Source organism: Lissotriton helveticus, chromosome 2_2 (genome assembly GCF_964261635.1).
Source record: "Lissotriton helveticus chromosome 2_2, aLisHel1.1, whole genome shotgun sequence".
Lineage (NCBI taxonomy): Eukaryota > Metazoa > Chordata > Amphibia > Caudata > Salamandridae > Lissotriton > Lissotriton helveticus.
The window spans coordinates 123095478-123109539 of record NC_136060.1 but is presented as its reverse complement, the minus strand read 5'-3'; the positions used below and the strand labels follow the sequence as shown (position 1 = coordinate 123109539).

The window sequence follows — 14062 nt, the reverse complement described above, 5'->3', positions numbered from 1 at the left end:
GACACATTCAGCACGTGATTAAAAGAGGGGGGTTGAACACTTCGACGTCATGTTCAATCTGCACATAGGAGACCGCATGCCACGACTACATGTCACTAGATGGCTGCAGTCTCTTGTTAGACGGCTCTGCCCCTGCAGCAGACACCAGACCTACAGATACAGTCAACTTGTGATTAACCGAACACCACCAGGTAGGCCCCCCCCCCCCCCACACATCATGTAGAAGCTACTCAGTCTCATTAATGTGGGGTCTGGAGCAGACCCCAGGAGCCCAGACACTGGCAGCGTGTGATTAACTGAAGGGAGGGTCCCTTGAAGCAGCGCTTTGAAGTCCCAGAAGCGGTTATCCAGGGCAGGCAGGGAGATAAACACACAGACTAGTATTAGGGGCTGTCCGAGTGAGGACAGGTTCTGCTCCTGTCCCCTCGCACGGCCCTTGTACGCTGCAGGGGGTGGTCCTTCCCCACTTTTTGTTATTCACAAAGTTCAAAGTGTGCCCTCGTGTGTCCTAGTACAGAAATGTAGAGAAATACATATGAAGGAGAAGGACTAGTCACATACAAGGCAGCACTCGCGTGTGACTGTTCAACATCTTTGAGATTGGGTTATTGTGGCAGGAAAAGGTGCTTTCAGCCATGCTCTGCCCTGGGCTGCTCACTCCAACTGAACGCGTGCACCCATCGCCTCTGCGCGCTCCTAGACTGGGGCCTCGAGACGCTTGGCTTGTTGGGGCTCTGTCCACAGCTCGTAACTAGATTCGCGCCCCCTGGTGGGGACCAGTGATTCACACAGGTATCTACATGTACAGGAAATATCACGAAATGACCTTGGAGAGAAACATGAATGACACCTTTCCAAAGGAACCGTGAAAGAGACATGCTGTTAGGTGGGAGCATTTTAAAGTTGTGAGAACGAAAAATACCAAATATACATGAAGGCGAATTACTTGAGTACATGGTTACAGATGCAATCAAGGAATGGGTTAGTTCTATTATAAGAGATAACGTGCATGATTATTAGAGCAATGAACTGTGTTGGGTCGTTTAGGGGTTGTTAGGGTTTGGGTAAGTGTAGTGGTACCAGTTATGGTTCAGTTTAGAGTTAGGTTTATGGTTCGGAACATGAGCAGGGAGTTAAAGAGACATGCACAGACGGGTGCTCAGCAGCTGCACGTCTTTATCTCCATGGGTAGAGTGTCTGCGCTCCTCAGCATGCATGGATGCACCACTTGAATAATAGAGTCCTGGCACTTCTCGTTTACAAACAGAGACTCTGGGTCAGTGCGTACCTGCACTTCTCATTTCGCATTGTATGCACTGAGGCCGGGTGCATAATACCACAGGGCAGAGAGAAAGAATTATTCTAAAAGATCGTGTTTCGTTTACAGAGTCACGAAGTAACCAAACATGTTCTTGATATTTTTCTACAGTGGTTTCTTTTTAAAGGCATTTCTCTGTTAACACTTTTTTGTAACCGTTGCCCTTGATAGAAATTTCTATATAATTTGTTCCCTGTATTGGGTATTCCGTAAAAATATTTGTCCTTATGAAACTGTACAGTGGATTCCATGTAAAGTCGTTTTTGCATACAGTATCCCCTGGGAGCGCTTTCTTTGTAAAGTGTTTCTTACTACCTTCTTCAGTAATAGTTTCTCTGTAAAATAATGTTTCTGTTTCAACTTTTATCAGTAATGGTTTCCTTATAAAGGTATATTACCTGTAACATTTTTCTGTACTGGTTTCTGCATGAAGGCATTCCTCTGTGTGACATTCTTTTTTCCAAATACATTTCTCATCTTAGATGCAGTGGGGGATCATGTGTTCCATTTAGGATCTGTCTGAGAAGGATCCTTACATTTAAGTGGTCGGGCCATAACACATTTTTTGACAGGCGCTACTTCTTACCATTGGGGGTAAGTTAAAGCATTGCTTGATGCAAACACCTTTTACTACCATATAAAAGCAGGCTTCTGGTGGTGGTAACAAAGTTTGGGCATATTTGATGTATATGTGGCATTTTGTTATGGGGTGATGCGTTATTTCTCTTTTGTATTGCTGTGTTCTGTACTACATTATTGAAATGTGTTACTGTACTACGGTTGTGTTGCATTCTGTTTTGACTGTTCTGTCGTGCATTATACGTTCTAAATTGTATGTTTTTTTTGTGCGTGATATTGTGTTTGGTTCTTTTGTTGTTTACTTTGATATGTCAACAAATAAAGCTACATTTCCAGCCAAAGGCAGTAGATGGTTTGAAAGTTCCTGTGACTATCAAGTGTTTGCCACCTAGGCCGTAAGATGTTGCTTTGGTTCAGCTCTTCAACCATCTAAGACACAAATGAACCCAAACACGTGGCACACAGCCTGGCTTAAGTAAGCCTTGCGGTGCATGCTATGCGTCATTTAGCCGAATGGGTATTGTGTATTTGTTTCAAACTCGGGCCCTTTGAGGCTTTGGTTAGACACTATGTGATGGAGGGACATCCCACTGCACGTTCCCTGTGCCCTCTGCACACAATATTTGAACCATGTGGTGTTGACAAGCTCCCTGCATAGCCACAGTACCCCCTCTTGCAGAAGTTTAAATGTGAGCGCAGCCACGTGTGCCATCGCACCTCTCAACAACTCTTCCATCCGGGTAATGAGCCGTGACCCCGCCCCCTTCTTTAGGCCTGGAACCTTCTGCGCCTATAGCCCCATCGAGGCCCAGGCGGGGCTGTCACTCACATGCATGCCAATCGACCCGACAGATGTTTTAATGCATGGGCAAAGTGGGCTCAGGCCCAGGGCCCCAGCCTTTCAGCTTCCCTCCCCCGTGCCCCCCATGACAGTGAATAATTCTTAAGCAGATTGTTTTAAAAACCTTTTCCTTTTATTTATTTGTAATATGGGTGATGTGTGAGAGTCTAATACAGACATTTTGCAGAGAAAGGTTGTTTACATTTCATGCAACATTCAGTTAAAACGATTCTTTTAGATCAAAACAGGCCCTCGCCAAAGGGAACTCAGAGGGTGTAGGAGAGATTATTTGCAGTAATATTAGTGAGCTGCTGCTGTTGTGTTACAATACTGAAAACATCACTGTCCCCGAATATTAGCTGTAAACACATTTGGAATTTGGACCGGTGTACATGTGCACTGTCAGGGACGTGGCCAAAGAAGACATGAAAAAGCTGAAAATGGACTATAAATTTAAAGATGTCTCAACAGGGCCCCCAACATATGTTTGGGCACAGGGCCCCCAAAACCGATAAGATTTCCCTGACACACGATTATTTTGGCAGTCATCCACCGGAAATTGCCTCTGATTTAATAGAAGTTAATGTGGGTGGGGTAGGGTTGCAGGGGAGAGAGAGGGGCCACGTTCTCCCAATTATTGCTTTAAATTCTCCCTCTCCAAAAATGTTGGCATGCACTCACTCGCAGCCTCTCTTCGGAGATGTTAAAACGTGAAGCCACGTGAGGAACCGCAGTCACACCCACTTTGGATAGCAGAATCCGCTCTAAGACAAGCACCGCGCGGATCCCTTCCCCCCCAGCCCCTGGTGATTAGGTCACAAGCACGTGACCCGCCCCTCTGCGGTTTACAGGGAGTGGCGCTGTCTGCTGCGGACGCTGAGCTGTCCGAGGGCGTGGCAGGGAAAGGATGGGCAGTGCGGCTGAAACCCAAGCAGGACAGTGTATGAGAGGCCAAGACCTGATTCACACATATGGCGAGGCCAGCTGCCCGCCCTCCCGGGGCTGGAGGTGCAGAGGGAGGTGTGCTACAGCTGCGAGCCTGCTCACAAAGATGCCTGTTCCCACACACTGCACAGTGGGCAATTGGCAAAGCGTCACTTCCCACCTTGGGGTGTCAAATCACTGCCCTCTTCCGGCAGCCAGTGCCATTACGCACTTAATGGGTAATCTTATATAATTAGTAACGGAGGGAGAAAGAAGGGATACAAATCAGCAAGAGTAAACTAAAGAGACAGAGTGAAGGGCGGTGGAAGAAAGAGGCACGAGGAGAAATAAAGATAAGGAAGTCTCTGTATTCCGTAACCCTGGAATTCGGCAGCAATGCTGGCGACGAGGCCCTTAGAAAACTCTGGGTCGCCACATACAAATTAAGCCCTGGTGGAATTTAAACAAGTTCTTTAAGGGCCAGTACTCCACGCATCTTCTCGGGTTCCTGGGAAAAAAATAGTTTGGCACCTCCACACAAGACGCGTGTTCATACTTATCATCAGTTTTTAGAAGCTTGGTAGTTTTCTTAAATTTGGCAACGTTTAATTTGGAAAAATATATATTAAAAAAAAAAACTCAAAAAACAAGCATTGACAAACCCAATGGCTTTGGGAAAGCATGCTATATTTTTTCGGGCAAGAATATGCAATATGTATCAAAGTTGATAAAAGTAAAAATGAAGCTACCTAACAGTGACAGACATTAAATTATTGTTATAATGATGTAGTTAAAAAGTGCACCCTGTTTCAGGCGACTGGGCCCTTGTTATCATGCAAAATGATTTTTTTCATACATGCGAATGTGCAACCAGTCTGGTGAAGTTCTTGGGTGCCAACTTCTTTGCTCACCCATAGTTTGCTTATCGGGGCTACAGCGAACTGCCCCTTAAAGGTGGAGCTGTGAAAGAAGGCAAAGTTACCAGTGACAATTTCACAGAAAAATATCCTGATTGTGCGATTGTGAATCAGAGATCCATCTCGTGCAGAGAATGCTGTGTTTCAGTGACCCTCCACGAGCTTTGCTGTATGCTAAATTATCCGAGGTCGCGTTTTCTTAGTCTGGGGCGCTACCGTGTGGCACTTCCTGCAAGGGCTGCTTTCAGCTCCTGCTCTTCAAAATCTCAGATTTAATTACTATAATATGGACAAAACAGAAGGGCAGTGCTCCATCTAGTGTCAATCCAGAGAGTTCCACATTCCTTCAACTTTTAGATGTATTTCCTTTAAAAACTTTCTTGGGGCTCACATAACATTTTTCTCAGGCTCGCTGGAGTCCTTTTTAGCTCATGCCTATAGAGTTTTATACATACTAACTAATCTGTACTGGAAATACACCGTTTTCAACTGAACAGACACGCCCTACCATCCATACTTTGTACAAACGCTGTTTTTAAATAAATGAATCACGTTTCCTGTAACACAGCCGTTCACTAGAGGCAATCACGGCAAGGGGAATGAGGATAAACTGTAAACAGGTGACACCACCTGCAACGGTATAATATCTTTTAGACCTTTACAAATGCAGACTTAAGAAAGGCGCACACACTCTACCTGATGCACATACTGATATGTATTGTTTACCGCCGAATAGTCTGGTACAAAGCATGGCGACCTACAAACAAACGAATCTACTCCCAGAGCCCCCGCATGTATCATTGCATGCATGCGTTTCCGAGGTGAGGGGAAGTTGCATGTTTGGGGGAGGTGGGTAGGGTGGACTGGGACACAGTTAGGTTTTGGGTTACTAGACGGCTTCTTGTTGCTTAGCCAAAAGTTCTGCATATTGGAATGCCGCTTTCCACGCTATGGGAACCTGTTACTAGGCCCACATTGTTCCCTCAGTGTGACACATCTGACGAAAAGACCTCTGAAGTACAGGGAAGGTGCATTCTCTGTTTCCCTAAGGAGGGAGGCTTGTCCAACAGCCTCACAGGTCTTGGAAGTTTTTTCCAAAGGTTCAATACCTGGATAGGAAGGGCGCTCCCACTAGTAATTTTTTGTTACATGCCTCACATTTTTGGAGCACGATCTTAAAGTCCTAGCTGGCTGGTGTGGCCGAAGGGACACTTCCAAGGATCCTATTGCAATCCCAGAAAGATTGCCTAAGCCAAAGTCTTGACCTTAATTCTTGACCTGACTGGAGGCCAGAGGTTATCCCTCAGGATAGGTGTCCAATGTCATCTAGGTGCTATTCCTAGAACTAATCTTGATACTGTGTTTTGTATAATCTGTGGCTTTCTGATATTCCCGGCAGTGCTCCCAAGGAGTTGGGAATTGCTGATCTATTTCCACTTTAATTATCGCCCTCAATATCTCCAGAATCTAGGGTTCTTACCTGGTTCACTGGCTGGTCGCAGTAGTTTTATTGATACTTGGATGAAGATAAGATTACAAAGACACGGTCCTCTGTTGACTGTTCTCCATCAAATATGACTCAAAGGAGCAGATTTACTAACACTTTGCACCAGTTTAAATTGACGCAGACTGGCACAAAGTGTAGACTTTGGAATTACTTTAACGCACAAAACTTGTTTTGCATTGTAAAGTTGCAGTAAAGTAACACAAAGTTGATGTGTGCTCAACTTTGCATAAAGGGAGTGTACCATGATTGATAACAGAGCATCACATGCAACCACTCTTAGTTTTAAATCATAGCCCTATTTACTGAAAAAAAGGTCGACAGATCATTGCACAAAAAATGTAACCCCCTTGAGGCAGGTGTGAAGTTGATAAAAAGTTTTCTTTTCTCCAAACGTTTCCGGCTTTGCGTGAGTGCGATGCTGCGCAGCACACGTACAAACTTGTAAAAGTTTTAAGCTATGTCCAAGTACCCTTCCCGTTCAAAACCTATGCAAGGCGTCAAGCACACAACCTTGCACTATTTTGCAAGGGAATGAGCATGGTGCAAGGTTCCCTAAAGTATGCCAGTGCAGGGGGAGAGAGAAACCGCACCATATCAGCACCGTATCTTAGTAGCCCTTATGCCCTTTGACACGGTAAACATCCTTTACAACGCAACTTTTACCACGCAGTGCCTTTACGACGCAACTTTTACAACGCAAACCATTACAACGCATTGCGCTGGGGGGCGCTCTAGGATAGGGAATAGGTTTAATGTACTATCCAACACCTTCCCTACTATCCACGGGGACTGGAGTTGGAATAGTAAATTAAACTATTCACTATCCAGCGCCCAAAAGCATTATGCGTTGTAAAGGTATTCATTGTAAATACCGCGTTGTAAAGGCATGCGATTTAAAAGCATGCGTTGTAATGTCATACATCCCTTTGACACAACACCGAAACTTTGGTTGCCACGCTGCATTCTGTCAAATGTAGGTGAATCTGACCCACGAGTTTTAATTTGAGCAGATCCTGCTGTGAGTTGATTAATCCAAAAATGGGACAGTGTGTCCGGGGTGACATAGTTCACCTCTTTACCCTCCAGCAGTGTTTGTTTCTCCCCAAACTGCCACGTGGGGAACCTCGTCTTTCAAACCCTAGTAGTTCTAACAAACGTATCATCAAGAAAGGCCCCAGAAAAATAGAACCCCATGTTAATCTTACTGTCCTCTGCTTATCCAGCAAACTTTCTCCTAACCCCAAGAATACGATGCAGCTAATAGAAGGGAGACTCTCCCGCCAAAGGCACGACTGTGCCAGCTACTCCCGTCAGTAATAAAACTCTGAAATATTTTCTGAATCAGCCACATACTTATTATTCCTAATAGGAAGCACCTTGAAAGGATTCAGCCTGTAATGCTACACTGCAGAGGCCTGTTCATTTATGGTTTTATTGTCCAGTGATGACAGGGGTGTTGGCAAGGAGACAGTGCAGTGATTTCATACTTGCTGAAATGCAGTCTCTTGCCTTCTTGCCTACTTCCAGGCTCTTGGTTTGGCAGACTGAGGGAGAAGAGAGTGAGTGGGTGCAGTCACGCCAGGAACTGAGAGTGGTTGCTGCTATTGGTGACAGAGTGCATTTTTGGAATAAAGACCACAGGGGATATTTACAAGCCCATTGCCCAGCTGACGCATCACTTTTTTTGACGCACCAGTGGCGCAGTGTGGTGCTCCATATTTACAAGGTGATGTAAATCCATCCTGCGTGGCTTTTCGTGGCCTTGCAACAACTGCCCTTTTCACGCAGCTCTTTGCATGAAAGGGGCGTGCCGTGGGTGTTGCTGTGGGTGTTCCCAAGCAACACCCATGGATTCTGCTGTATTCCTAGATTTACAATGTTTTGTAAATCTGGGAATGCGCCAGAATCCTTCCCCTGCCAGGGGAAGCGTAAGGAGGTGAAATGATGAGAAATACTTATATTTCTCCTAGTTTTTTCCTCTTTCTATGCATCCTATTTCTATGCATGCTGCATTCTGCAGCACACATAGAAAGAGGTAAACACCTCAATGGATTGTTTTTATGCATGAAGGTGTCCCTTCCTGCACAAAAACAATCCCCCCTAAAAAGCAGACACCTTTTCACCATTGTGCAATGGTGCCTGCATTGTCGCATGGCAGCCAGTTGTGCGCCGGCACAGGGGAAAGCACAGGGATGCAACATATTGTTGTAAATATGATGCATCCCTGTGCTTTGGAAGTGACGCATTGTGGTGCAGTCAAATGGCTTGCGGTCCAGTGCTGAGTCACTTTCTTGTAAATAAGGCCCCAGAGATGTTTTAATGCATGGCAAAATGTGCAATTGCCCAGGGCTCCTACCTTCCAAGCAGGCACGGCCCGTGCCGGGCGTTATACTGGGGCGGTGACGTCAGGCAGGGGAGGGTCAGGGTGGGGGGTTGTAAAATGCGGGATATGGACCATTAAAGGTAAATACGATAAAAATAAATAAAACGAATTTCGTTGCCCACGCTGCATTGCCAAATGTGATGCAGCGTAGGCAACGAAATTCGTTTTATTTATTTTTTCCTTAAGGTGACACTGAGAAGGACATGTTGACATTTATCACTTTGTCTTTCGTGGAAAGTATATCGTTCAATCATTTTGGGGGTCGTTATAGTGCTGTGAAAGGACCTCTTTTGGAAGCAGGGCTGTTGTCATGTTCACTGTTTCTGTGTAGCCCTGTTTTATTCTCCCTTGAAGCCTGTCTAGTAAGTCCTTATGGGCAAAGAGACTGGTCCCATTACTAGAACAGCAGGTAAAGGAAATACTCTATCTGACTTCCTTTCTCTTTTTCAGCTGGCCCTGGAGATGGCCCTCTCCCTGAAGGCATTCCTGGCCCTGGGCTGCCTCTTGATTACAGGTAAGCCATGCACCTTGTGTTTCTGTGTTATGTATTTATATGCTCAAAGCCCAGACGTCTCTGATTGGGCAGACCTTTTGGGGAAACAATATATAAATAATTAATTAACTAATAAAGAGTTAGAAGGCTATATTTTGCTTCAGCCTATGACCGAGGGCGATAAATCCAAGGAATACAAGTTGGCTTTGAATTCCTCATTTGTTCTGTTTTGCTTTCCTATCATTCTGTTGTCCCATGCACCAGAGTGATACTCCACGGGGCAGGGAGAAAGGCCTGAATGTAAATTTGCCCAGCGCCACCATTTGTTTCTTTAGCTAGAAAGGATTGGGGGAGATCTAATGCTGTATCCTCTATCCCAGGCTCCGCAAACGGTCAACCAGAATCTCATGGTTGACTGTATCGAACACCCCAGAGAGGTCCAGGAAAATCAGAGCTGCTGTCCCCCCCTTATTAAGTGTTTCACAGATATCTTTGGTGGTTATCACCAAAGCAGATTCTGGTCTGTGGTTTTTCCTGAACCTGTGTTGTGTGCCATCCAGAAGAGAGTTTTCTTCTATGTACTCTGAGAGTTGTTCATTCATTACTTTCTCCACCAGGTTTGCGGCAAAGGGGAGTCTAGAGATAGGGCGATAGTTATTCAAATCCAGAGCATTCAGGTTGTCCTTGTTCAGTAGAGGCAAAACGGAAGCAGATTTCCAATTTGTGGGGAAGGCTCCCCGCAATCATAGTATTGAAGATTTGCCCCAAATGTTGTGCAACTTGTGCTGGAATCATATGTATTATTTCACGGGTGCAGGGGTCTTGCGGAGCACCACATTTGATTAATGGAATTAGCTTTATAAGTTGTTCTTCAGAGGGAACCTTAAAGGTAGAAAATCTGGCTTGACCTGATGTAGCGTTTTGAGATTGCCTTTCCGCGTGTGTGGCTGCCCTGCCTGCTGTAAGTTTGTTGAAGATGTTGGCTATTTTTTCTTGAAAGAAGTCAGCCAAGCATCACAAAAGCAGTTGCACGTAGGATATTTCATGCGGAGACCGAGGGATGCTTGAACAGGTAGAATATCTCACACTGAGAATGAAAAATGCTGTAGCGTGTATAATATCTCATGTAGAGACAGAGGGATGCTGTAGCATGTACCAGAGATGGTGTAGCATGTAGGATACAACGCAGAGACCAGGGGATGCTTTTGCATGTAGAATATCTCATGCTGAGAGCAAGGGATGCTGTAGCATGTACGATATCTCATGCAGAGACCAAGGGATGCTTGAGCAGGTAGAATATCTCCCAGTGAGACTGTGGAATGCTGTAGCATGTAGAATATTTCACACTGAGACTGAAAGATGCTGTAGCGTGTATAATATCTCATGTAGAGATGGAGGGGTGCTGTAGAATGTACCAGAGATGGTGTAGCATGTAGAATATCTCATGCTGAGACAAAGCGATGCTGTAGCATGTACGATATCTCATGCAGAGACCAAGGGATGCTGTAGCATGTACAATATCTCATGCAGAGACCCTGGGATGCTGTATCATGTAGGATATCTCATGCATAGACCAAGGGATGCTTTTGCATGTAGAATATCTCATGCAGAGACCATGGGATGCTGTATCATGTACGATATCTCATGCAGAGACCCTGGGATGCTGTATCATGTAGAATATCTCATGCAGAGACCAAGGGATGCTGTAGCATGTAGAATATCTCATGCTGAGTCAAAGCGATACTGTAGCATGTACGATATCTCATGCAGAGACCAAGGGATGCTGTAGCATGTAGGATAACTCATGCAGAGACCAAGGGATGCTGTAGCATGTACGATATCTCATGCAGAGACCCTGGGATGCTGTATCATGTAGGATATCTCATGCAGAGACCAAGGGATGCTTTTGCATGTAGAATATCTCATGCAGAGACCAAGGGATGCTGTATCATGTACGATATCTCATGCAGAGACCCTGGGATGCTGTATCATGTAGGATATCTCATGCAGAGACCAAGGGATGCTGTAGCATGTAGAATATCTCATGCAGAGACCAAGGGATGCTGTAGCATGTAGAATATCTCATGCTGAGTCAAAGCGATACTGTAGCATGTACGATATCTCATGCAGAGACCAAGGGATGCTGTAGCATGTAGGATAACTCATGCAGAGACCAAGGGATGCTGTAGCATGTATGATATCTCATGCAGACACCCTGGGATGCTGTAGCACGTAGGATATCTCATGCAGAGACCAAGGGATGCTTTTGCATGTAGAATATCTCATGCAGAGACCAAGGGATGCTGTAGCATGTAGGATATCTCATGCAGAGACCAGTGGATGCTTTTGCATGTAGAATATCTCATGCTGAGACAAAGCGGTGCTGTAGCATGTACAATATCTCATGCAGAGACCAAGGGATGCTGTAGCATGTAGGATAACTCATGCAGAGACCAAGGGATGCTGTAGCATGTACGATATCTCATGCAGACACCCTGGGATGCTGTAGCACGTAGGATATCTCATGCAGAGACCAAGGGATGCTTTTGCATGTAGAATATCTCATGCAGAGACCAAGGGATGCTGTAGCATGTAGGATATCTCATGCAGAGACCAGTGGATGCTTTTGCATGTAGAATATCTCATGCTGAGACAAAGCGGTGCTGTAGCATGTAGGATAACTCATGCTGAGTCAAAGCGATACTGTAGCATGTACGATATCTCATGCAGAGACCAATGGATGCTGTAGCATGTACGATATCTCATGCAGAGACCCTGGGATGCTGTAGCATGTACGATATCTCATGCAGAGACCAAGGGATGCTTTTGCATGTAGAATATCTCATGCAGAGACCAAGGGATGCTGTAGCATGTAGAATATCTCATGCAGATACCAGGGGATTCTTTTGCATGTAGAATATCTCATGCTGAGACCAATGGATGCTGTAGCATGTACGATATCTCATGCAGAGACCAAAGGATGATGTAGCATGTTGGATATCTCATGCAGAGGCTGATGGATGTTAGAGCAGGTAGAATATCACATGCGTAGACTGAGGGAAGTTGTAGCATGTAGAATATCTCATGTAGAGACAGAGGGCTGCTGTAGCAGTACCAGAGATGTTGCAACATGTAGAATATATCCCAATGAGACTGAGGAATGCTGTAGCATGTAGAATAACTCATGCTGAGACGTAGCATGTGAAATATCTCATGTACCGACAGAAGAATGCTGTAGCATATAGGATATCTCATGCAGAGACTATGGGATGCTGGAGCAGGTAGAATTCCTCATAGTGAGACCGAGGGATGCTGAAGCATGTAGAATATCTCATGCAGAGACCAAAGGATGCTGTAGCATGTTGGATATCTCATGCAGAGGCCGATGGATGTTGTAGCATGTAGAATAACTCATGCTGAGACTGAAACATGATGTAGCATGTGAAATATCTCATGCACCGACAGAAGAATGCTGTAGCATGTAGAATGTCTCACGCTGAGACAGAGAGATGCTGTAACATTTAGGATATCTCATGCTGAGACCGCGAGATGCTGTAGCAGGTAGAATTCCTCATGGAGAGACCGAGGGATGCTTTTGCATGTAGAATATCTCACGTCGAGGCTGAATGATGCTGTAGCATGTAGACTATCTCACAATGAGTCCGAGGGATGCTGAAGCATGTAGAATATCTCACGTCGAGGCTGAAAGATGCTGTAGCATGTAGACTATCTCACAATGAGTCCAAGGGATGCTGAAGCATGTAGAATATCTCACGTCGAGGCTGAAAGATGCTGTAGCATGTAGACTATCTCACAATGAGTCCGAGGGATGCTTTTGCATGTAGAATATCTTACGCTGAGACCAAGGGACTGAGACCTGCTGAAGCATGAGTCATAGCACTGGATATTTTGCATACAGAGACAGGGATGCTGGTGCAGGTAGACTATCATGTGATGTATTTGCATTGCAGAGACAGGGATGCTGTTGCATGTGGTATACCAATGAGACACATGTCACACAGAGACTGGGAGATAATGTGGCATGAGATGCGGCCTTGGGTGTTTGCTTTGCATAAATAGGGATGTTGATGAACAAGGCATGCCAGTGTGGCACATGTCACACAGAGAGTGAGAGATGATGTAGCATGCACAGAGAGGGGTGCTGTTGTTTCTAGCAAACCAGTTAGGTGCATGTCATGCAGAGACCGAGAGCTGCTGTCGCGTTGGACACGTGCCGTAAAGAGGGTGAGGGATGCTGAGACGTGGAGAATGTCTCCTCCAGACACTAGGTCTGTGGCCTGTAGCTTGCAGCACATCTCATACGGAGACTGCCATTGTGAAAATGCACAATCATCACTGTCTCTTATTAGTCCCTCTTCTATCTTCACCACAGGTCCATGGGCATGCTTCTGCCAGTACCCCATCCCTTCCGTTTTTCCAAACCTTCATGAAATGGTGGTGCAGCTGGATTCTTCCTTTACCCTGAAGTGCACGGGGGAGAGTGAACTGAGCTGGAAGATCCCCGAAGCGGTGGAGGAGACCACCGACATCAGCAGCGAAGAAAACAATAGTGGCCTCTTCGTGTCTCTGCTTGAAGTGAAGAATGCCACGGCTGCTCACACTGGCATGTACACCTGTTATCATAACCACAGTCAATTTGAAGACAATGAGATCGAAGGCAAAGACATTTACATCTATGTGCCAGGTGAGGGCCAGGGAAGTCTTTCCACCATGTCTATGATGCAACACAGCAAAGCACTGAAGCGGGGGGAGGGTGGACAGAATGTCGCAGAAGGCAAGAGGTGGTGGAGATGAACACTGCATCTCTGTCATGATGGCTGTACCTGCACACTAGTGTGCATAGCACCCCAACTCATGTTACCTACACAGTACGACAGTGTTAATGCATTTATATATCTTCACATGCCACAAGGCACGTGGAAGTGAAAGCAAGCTGTCACAGATCATTGAAAAAACACAAGTGATTAATGTGTGCCCCTGGTCTGAAAAGTCATGTTTTCTCTAAAAGTAGTTCTCTTGATCAAACACATTATTTTCAGCTTTTACTTCTTTTTATTTGAGTTGATAATTTTAATCCAT

At 45.4% G+C, this 14062-nt stretch overlaps 1 protein-coding gene across 1 annotated transcript in view; it reads left to right on the top strand.

The window, feature by feature from the left end:
* Positions 1-14062, top strand: part of PDGFRA (platelet derived growth factor receptor alpha) — an 89859-nt gene that overhangs the window by 18536 nt on the left and 57261 nt on the right. Inside the window, exons 2-4 of the mRNA XM_078678188.1 lie at positions 1801-1912; positions 8920-8983; positions 13356-13667. Of these exons, the coding sequence (XP_078534314.1) occupies positions 8932-8983; positions 13356-13667 (364 nt within the window). The 5' untranslated portion in view covers positions 1801-1912; positions 8920-8931. The remainder of the gene's footprint in view (positions 1-1800; positions 1913-8919; positions 8984-13355; positions 13668-14062) is intronic.